Source organism: Mus pahari, chromosome 12, assembly GCF_900095145.1.
Source record: "Mus pahari chromosome 12, PAHARI_EIJ_v1.1, whole genome shotgun sequence".
NCBI lineage: Eukaryota > Metazoa > Chordata > Mammalia > Rodentia > Muridae > Mus > Mus pahari.
Window position 1 is genome coordinate 5,670,690 of NC_034601.1, and position 9,525 is coordinate 5,680,214.

At 42.8% G+C, this 9,525-nt stretch overlaps 1 protein-coding gene across 1 annotated transcript in view; it reads right to left on the bottom strand.

The window, feature by feature from the left end:
- Positions 1-2,042: 2,042 nt before the first annotated feature.
- The window catches only part of Grin2a (glutamate ionotropic receptor NMDA type subunit 2A), a 412,491-nt gene continuing 405,008 nt past the window's right edge, over positions 2,043-9,525 (bottom strand). Inside the window, exon 14 of the mRNA XM_021209495.2 lies at positions 2,043-8,007. Coding sequence (XP_021065154.1) covers positions 6,208-8,007 — 1,800 coding nt within the window. The 3' untranslated portion in view covers positions 2,043-6,207. The remainder of the gene's footprint in view (positions 8,008-9,525) is intronic.

Genomic DNA, 9,525 nt, shown 5'->3' on the forward strand with positions numbered 1-9,525 from the left:
CTCGTCCTCGTCCTCCTCCTCCTCCTCCTCCTCCTCCTCCTCGTCCCCCTCGTCCTCCTCGTCCTCCTCGTCCTCCTCCTCCTCTTCCTCCTCCTTGTCCTCCTCTTCCTCCTTCTTTTTTCCCCTTTCCTCTTACATCACAGTCTATTTTCCAATCCTTTGAAGGATTATTTCAACCCTTTGAAGCATTTGAGGCATGCTTTGGTAAGTCATGCAGGGTTGGTTGGAGTCAGACCCAAGACTACTCATGCAAAAAATAAGGAAGAATGAGGTTTTCCCCTTTGTTTAGCTGCTCCTGTGCTCTGCCTCACCATCGCAGACAGTTCAAATAAATCAAGACTATTTCCAGCGACACTAACCGCATTTTCCAAAGTTCCTGGAAACTCAGGAAAGGACTTTTCAAAGGAGTTTGGTTTCAGTATCAATTAATTTTTGGTCTCCTTACAATAGCATTACTGTCTGTTTCTAATTTTCAGCATTTAATCTGTTTTTGTTTTAAGTCATGGCATATCTTTTGTATATCGGAATTCACTTTTCAAACCAGGGACTGCTTACACAAAGAGGTTCTACTTTCCAGTCCATTGACATGCCCTCAGTCCCAAACTGGACATTAGAGGAAAGTGTCACAGTGCCTCCTGTTCCCTACGGGCAGATTGGTGTCACATGTCCAACAGCACAGTATAATCACTGATGGCTGCCAGCTTTTTTTAATCTTTGGTTTGAAGCTTTAAACTGTGTCCTTTGTGGATCTTATCTAGAGGGTAGATCCCTGAAGAAAGATCCCCTCTTCCTCGAGATCTTGAGAGAATGAGGGATCGCAAAGGAACTTAAAAAAAAAACCAAATTCAAAGAGTCATGCCTGAATCGGCAAAGAGCAGGAGGCACGGAGAGCCAGGTCAGTTCTGTGACTTTCTCTGACTCTTACTCCAGAGGAATGCATGGTGGGTGTCTTCTTAAAAAAAAAAAAACAAAAAACAAAAAAACCCAGATGTAGGTCAGCCTAGGAAAGGGCACCAAGCTAGGAATCAGAACTGAGTCTTGGGCTCCAGCCCCAACTCCAATGTTTTCTGACTTCATCTTAGACAGACTACTGTCCCTTGTCACCCTCCCTTACCCCCTTTTCCTAAAGTCTTGGTGTCATTCCACAAAATCCATTTAATCTAAGACCCTTCCAAGAAGGTACCTTGAACTTTTTCTATGCTGATAGCATTTCTAGGCACAGAATGAGCCAAAAGAGAAAAAGAAATTTAAATAGAAAATCTATGTCTTTTGATGGGTTTATACAAGTTACATATAAGTCCACACCAGTATCATATTCCAAAGTCAACATAAGCAGCATATATTGCACACTCTTCTCCCCATCATTTTGTCCCTTAAGGGGACAAAGAGCATCAGTGCTCAAGTCCCCCTGAGCCCTGTCATCCTTCCTCGAGCTGATATTTAAAAAAATATAATGCCTTCTCTACATAAATACCCTCCTATCAAAATAATCAGAATGTTTTCTTTCTGTGTGTTCACACCACCGCCACCATTTAATTTTTAACATAAACTTTACAATATGTACAGGTTTACTTGGATAATACACTTAAGTGTGAGCTGTAGAAATCAAGCATGTATAATATATACATGTGTACATGAGCAACTGTATTCACAGAAGTGCATTTAATCATCTCTGATCTGTAGCGAGCTGACCTCATCAGAGACAATTAGAGATGAACACAGTACATAGGAAAATGGCTGACTGAAAAAGGGCAACTCTGCATTGGAAAAACTTTTCAAGTAGAGTCCCTAAAACTCTCAATGAATATTTTGACCCTATTTAACCAAAGGAAGAGGGAGGCACAGACAGGCCAATTTTTGACTCAAGTGCAAATGAACAATGCTTTTGGAAGGAAGGTCTCTTTTCTGTCTTTTTTTCTTCTTTTGTTTTTTAAAGATTTATTATTGTTGTGTGCATTGATGCTTTGCCTGCATATGTGTCTGTGTGAGGTGCCAGATCTCCCTGGAACTAAAGTTACAGACAGTTGTGAGTTGCCATGTGGTTGCTGGGAATTGAACTCAGGACCTCTGGAAGAGCAGCCAGTGCTCTTAACCACTGAGCCATCTCTCCAACCCTAAGACTCTTTCCTTTAGAGCTTGAATTACTATTAAATATGGACTTATAAATTTGGCTTCCTCCTGTTTAAATTCTATTTCTTGAAGTCCAGGTAAGTCTGTTATAGCCAAAGTTAGTGCCAAACAGCTCTACCTTGAAATAGCTTCTCTCCTTTTCTGAAGGATTCACACAAGACAGCTCCACACAAAGAAACAGTGCAGGAATGTGCATCATGCCACTGGGTACCTTCACCTCCTATGAAAGGGATTTTGATTTCTTGAATCAGTATTTATTTAGGTCTTAAACCACAAGGAACCTCAATGCAAGGTATTTATTTATATGACAAGTAATTATTAAAGCTTCACTTTTTGGGTTTAAGGGAAATAAATTTTTAATCATCATTTAATTAACACCAACTTTCTTTTTCATTAGCAATTCTATTTGCAAAGAATTCAGGGCATTTGTCATTTCCTGAGAAGGATGCAGAATATTACATACATATCAGCAGTAGACATACCAAATGGAATAAACACCAAGAAACTTGTGACTACCATGGAACTTTTGACTAATTAACTGCCTTGGCGAAAGTCCCATTTAAATGAAACTATTTCATTTGTAAACAAGGTGTAATTTTCTTTTTCTCTGCCCAGAACCTAAGTGTGAATTGGTTTGACAGTTTTTGCTGAAATGGATAGATTTTGATGCTTCCACCAGAAAACTAAGTATTAAGTCTTCTCAGGAGTCCTTCAAGGCAGGGAGAGAAGAACCCAGAGCATGGCAGGAGATAGTCACTAGTGCTGAGGACGGAGAAGTCACCAGTGCTGAGGTCATCATCCCTTGAATCGCATGTAGCTCTTACTGACAGGAAGACAGACCCTCGGGGGCTTGCCTTCTTGCAGCATTGAAACCAGAAGTATATTAAAACCTACAGCTATTAGGATGGCGGGCCTGTTCCCCAGAGAACTGAGGCTTGGCAGAGTGAGGGTCATGCTCAGGAGCTTCTCTTAGGCAGACTATTTAAATCAGTTCGGGTGCAAGGACAGAAGCATGGCTATTTGCCTCCAAGTATTCCCATCTGAGGATCACCCTGCTCCTTTCCAAAGTGGAAGGAACAAGAGCTGCCAAGACAACTGCCAAGAGCGGCTGCCCTGACTTAGTCCAGGGAAAGGTCAGGCCTTTGGATTCAAAGACACTGGCTTCTTAGCATCTGTGAGTCTGAGAACTCAGAGGTTGGTTCAGCACAGGGGATCCTCTAACTGATACCCAGGCCAGGGCCTCCTGACCCGTCCTCATTACCTACCTTAGGTGCCATGTGCCACTCCCTGGGTTAGTTTTCAAAAGGACTCACTTGGCTATCCTTCAAACAAGCCCACATGGTTACCTTTCACTTGGAACCTGGCCACTCAGGTTTTCTTCTTTCAAATCATCACTTATGAGAGTCAGTGGATTAGTGGAGGGGGGAAAAGCAAATGTTTATCATATAGCCCCTAACTACAATGACAAATGTCTGTAAAGATCTTGGTGTTATAACAAATGTATTCTTTCCCATTATGTGACTGACTCTTCCAAAAGCCTCATTTTAACTTCTTTTGTACAGAGTTAATAGCAGAAATGATCTCTGAATTTTCCAGAGAAGGGTTGGAGGCGGCAGCAGGAGTGTCATCTGTACTCCCACTGAAATGTGGGCATTCACCAGGACCCTGGGCTGTGGAGGACAATCCAGGAAAGCAGAATGCTTCGAGGATTTGTGACAACTCACCATTTTGTATTCCAGGGAGGCTTAAGAGTCAGTTCTGTGATGACACAACAGTGGCCCTAGCAGGAGGAATACAGGTTTGGGATGCAATGGAGAAACAAAGTGAAAGGCTTAAAAGACACTACAAACACTAAAGCCCAGTTTTAAGGTCAAAAACTGGGAAGTTTCCAGGTTCTCTAACGCACATTTCTCCATCTCTGGAACTTGGGGATGGAAAGGATGCCTCCATCCAAGGGATAAAATGTGACTTTAAAGCTTATCAACCTCAAGTTCCACCCAGGGCCCCTAGCTCCACCCTAGCCCCCCTCTGTGTTCTTAAGGAGCCCAGGAGGAGAGATGCCTCACCCCCTATGCCACTCCACCACTGGCCCTCTAGTCTATTGCATCACTTTTTGTCATTGTAGAACACTGTAGGTCAAATGAACTTTTCCCAACTGCTAGCTTCATCTGAAGCAGCCCCACGCTCTAAGAGACCCTTCCCTGCTCAACTACAGGACAATTCCACCTACAAAACAGAACAGCATGAGAAAAAGGAACGGGACGGAATGTCAACCTGTCATGCTGTCCCTTTCTCCAAGAACCCAACCCAAGATTCAGTAAGAGAAAAAACAAGAAATGGTTAGAATTCTTCATGGGAGAGAGTTACCCAACTGACTAAAGTCTCATGCAAAATACCATGGCCAGCTAGCCAGGCTATTTCAAGGACAATAGTGCATTTGAAATATACTAAATACTAGAAAAGAACCATATAAAATGTTTAATTCATATTATTTTCTGTTTCTGTGGTATGTCCTTGTATAATAAAGTATCATAACTACGTTTTGAATCTTTTTAAAAATGTGGTAAAAAATTATGTGCTAAGAAATTTTCCATGCACGAATATTCCCCTCACCGGCTTCATTTTTTTTTTTAAACTAACGACTATCTGTTCTATCATATATGCGCAGGCTTAGTGGGCCAAGAATAGGACAACGCAGGCAGCTCAGGAATGACAAATGCTTTGAAGACTTCTCATTGGTTTCTGTTGGTGCTGGGCAAGAGGTGCACCTCCAAGAAGGTGCACATTTCAGAGGAGAGAATTCCCACCCCCCCTTTTTTTAAACCAAGTTTATCCACAGTTGGGAGGGTGCTGGGGGTGGGGGTGGGGGTGGGGAGATGCACAAGTGGCTGATGTCTGAAAGCTTTTGATTTGAGGTGGTTTGTATAGAAATAAGTGACTAATAGAGTTTCCTGACATTAAGGGACATAAATGTAAAACCATGCTAGCCTTGGGCACACAGATGGCATTGTATTTCTTACAGATTACACATGGCTGCTGGCACATGTCACCACATTAACAACTCTGGGAACACAACACATAGCTAATTAGACACCATCGTGGCTGTCTGGGGACAGAACATGTTACAATCACTCTGGGAGGGATCGGGTAAGAGATACTGTACAACCCTGAGTCATCACCAGAAAGGAAGAATGCAAACTTACGTACATAAGAGTCTTCAAGATAAACTACAACGGCCACTATGTCATAGACAGAAGATCCACACTTAGATATCGAAGACATAAAACTGTTTATGCAGCTCCGAACAAGACCATTGAAGCTGAGGGTGAGAGATACACACACATTAACATCCAAAGAGATTCTTACAGTTCTCCACCTGAGAGTCCCTGTGGCTATTTGTTCCAGGTGTGTCTTGGGGGAAGACTACAATGAAAGTAGTGTAGGTACCACAAACACACTGATTTGCTATTCTTTGGGGGGGGGAGCCTGGAATTTGGGGGGGCTGATCCAGGGTTGTAATGGAAGGCATAACAAGAAAGCTGAGAACTGTTACAAGCCAAACTTCTTAAACCTTGCACATGTCAATCTTATTACAGTGCAGATGCATTCTTATCTGTCTTATTGTCTGTGTCAGACTTACATGCATACCATATTGCTTATTCTGTATTAGAGAAACTGTGAGACATTTCTGATGGGGAAGTTACATGGTGGATTGATCTTCATGGAATTTGGAATATAGGCAACCACAATATAACCGTCACTGTCTGATGCACCATTATTGCCGCCATACCCAGTCACCATGTCTGGAAGACCTGCCCACATGTATTCATTTGTTTTTGGTTAAGGATTCACCTATCTGGTATGTGCTGTGCTCAGCAGCACATACCGCATAAGATTCCTTGAGTGGAAGATTATGGCACGGAGCCATGTGCAAAAGAGCCAACAACAACAAAAAAATAATAATACCTCCCTATCTCCTCTTCCTCCTAGTAGGGTGCTATCGGACATCCAACGTTTACCCTCTATAATGTTGGCCATTCTATATGTTTCCTTATAGATAAACACTGATGGAAGATCTTAGACATCAGATTCAATACTAGGCATTTTCTTGTACACACGTCTATTGCTGCAGGAATTTAAAACCCTGGGGGTAGAGTACATGTTATTCTTATTTGCAGCATAAGGCATAACATGCTCTGAAATATACACATCACTGTGGCCCCGACTGTCCCTGGAGCAATATGATGCCGTTGACCTCAAGGATGACCGAAGATAGCTGTCATTTACTGCCTGTGATGGCAATGAGTGTTTGTAAGGGTCCGAGGGACATCTCCCAATAACTAAGCGTTGGTCATCCCCATACGTGTGGAGGAAAGGATTATCAGAGGTATGGTCCGGCAAGAGAGACTTGCTTCTCTTGCTGTCCTCAAGGCCTTGGGGGAAAAGGGAGCTTTTGTTCCCCAAGAGTTTGCTTGAGGGGACACTGAACAGGCTCCCATATAAGTTGCCCTCCAGTAGCCTTTCCCTGTCCTTGAGGCTTATGCTCCGGGAGGGCCTGCTAAGGTCTATCTCCCTGGGTTTGTCGAGAATGTTATCGTAGGAGTGCTGTCGATTCATCCTTAGCTTGTTCTTCTGGAACTGGAGGGCGTTGTTCTGTGACCAGTCCTGCTGGTAGGCCTCCTCCCGAGTAGCTGGGTTACCTGTCTCCTGAAGCATCTGGTCTTCATCAATGTCATAGAGGTTCCCCATCCGCAGACAGGCATCACACTTGAAAGGAGATCTCATGGTAAAGTGGCCCGAGTAGGTGGGCAGGTTTGAGAGGCAGCTTCTGCAATGCGTGGAGTTCTGCCGATATCGATCACTGCCCTCACTGTGTGGGGAACCTTTGTCTTTCAAGGTAAAGTGCTTGGCATAGAGTTTATACTGGTCATTGTTGGGGAGCCCATCTTCATTGTGTAGTGGGTTCCTGTTCATGGGCAGTGTGGAGTCCCCCTTGCGGAAATTCTCATTGTGATCTTGGTAGCTATCTGGGAAGTCCACGTTCTCAGGCAGGGCTATGTTTTCAATGAACTGTGGAGGATCTACATGGAAGCTGGGCTCCTTCTCACCATCGATGGTGTAGATCTTATCCCTGGGAGAACTTGCTTTGGTTTTCACATAGGTACGTTCAACCTCACTACAGTCCTTGGGGTATTTAGAGGCCATTGACCTTTTGAAGTTATCCTTGGTCTTGTGGTTCTTATTGTTATCTGGCTCCCTGTGGCACGTGGCCCGGCTTGAGGTTTCAGAAATGTCAGAGTGGGCTACCTCTTCTGGAAGATACCTAGGACTCTTTAGGGAGTGGGTCCTATTCTCTACAGACTTCTCATCCCTCTGGGAGACTGGGTTCTGGTTTAGAGAATCCTGGCGTAGAGACTCCATGGATTTCTTCCAAAGCTGCCGGGGTCGGGAGTTCCCTTTGGATTCAGTGCTGACAGCCACCTCCACTGTGTTAGGGTTGGACTCATTAAGAGAGAGGGGATGCTGTCCTTGAAACACATAGTTACTGAGATTATCCTTGTGCCTGTTGGCCACAAATGTTTGGAGTTCATTCATGTTTTCTCCAAATATACTGTCCTTCCCTTGAAAGGACCTGTTGTCTGAGTATATCAAATTTCCCTTGTCTGAAACCATGTCCACAATAAGTGACCCTCTTTGGATGAAGTCAGTAGCTCTTTTGGGTGAGTCCATTCTCGAGGAGTTCATGTTGGACATGTTGGAGATGTTTTTAGCTGACCGAAGAAGCTTTAGCATGTTGCTCTGTGACCCGGTCAGATTGAAGTCTGGAGACTTCTTCTTTTCTTCAATGTGCACTCCATGGATGCAACTGTAGATGCCCTGTGAAGGACAAACAAAGCATACATCAACAGCAGACACTGGAGTGCAGTCACTTGCTCATCTGAGCTTTACCTGCAAAGTTGAAGCATGAGTCATAGAAAGAGAGAGGGTGGAATTCAGTCCGAATCCTGATTATCATACTTCATTCAATAAGTAAGGTGAGTTGTAATATACCACTATTGTGTAACTACTTACCTAACATAAACATTCAATTAAGACCCAGAAAGTCAACATGAGTCATAACTTTCGGTCAGGTCCTGAAACTTACACGATTTACAAGACTCTTCTCCCAGATAATACAAGCGGTAGCAATTGGTGGGGAGAGGAGAATCCATGGCCATTAGAGTCGAGAGAGACTCTCAGAAACCCAAGCTGCTCGCATGTCAGTAGGAAGGTCCAATAATGAAACTTTTATCATTTGTCATCCAGGCCAGAGTGGGATGTCACTGAGTCATAAACTCATTCGTTCACTAAGTTAGACTTGGGTAGAATCATTTCTTTTTCCCTGTCATTGATGCCCTATCATGGCATGAACAGAACATTTGTTTCCATGTCTCAAGAAAAAGCCACACAATAATCAGTCCTATAGTACTGCTCTGCCCCAGGATAGCCTGATATCTTTGCAAAAAGTCATACATGAAGTTTAAAAAGTGGCATCAACCAATACTTGTATAACTATCAACACCCCTGTGCCTTTATAGTGTCATATAAGGACACTTTATTGACCTTCCCAGCAGTCAGATCCAGCTCATAAATTTACTGAAGGTTTTATCACCTTTGAAGTTTAAAAGTTAGAGGGTTAGCTATTGACAAAATCACCACAAAAGGACCACCATTGTTAATTATTTTCACAAATTATCAGGATGATCTCTACCATTATGCTAAAGCTATCAATCAAGGCATGTGACCTATACAAGAAACCAAACAGAAAATATTTCCTTCCTGGGTACATTGAGTGGTTTCGAGGAAGATAGCCATGCAAATTCATGCAGGCTTGAAACACCAGTGCTCAGAAGCTGAGACAGTAGGATTATGATCTCAAAGTCATAATGGGCTATATAGTGAGAACTTTTATAAAAAAGATAGCAAAAAAAAAACTTTAAAAAAGTAAAATAAAAATAAGGAAGCATTTGGTCCATGTAAGGGTGCTCAGGTCAGAGATGTTAGAGGTCTTGCCTTTATATGAGGATATTAGCCTAAGGCTGAAGCCAATCATAGTGAGGTAAAGGACCCAAGGGCTACAGTGACTCATGGTCTATAGTGCTATAGCTGTCTTCTTAGGCTTCTTACTTGTTCACTGCATGCAGCTAGAACTGCATTTTCACTGCTGTTGATAGGGCAGATTCTGTGGCACAGTAACATATCTTTAAATCTATCCATGAGATAATGAGACCAGCGAATCCTGGGAAAGTGAGACATGGCCACTGCCATCTCCACATCTTTCATACCCTTTTCCTTTGTTAAACATATATATATATATATATATATATATATATATATATATATATATATATATTT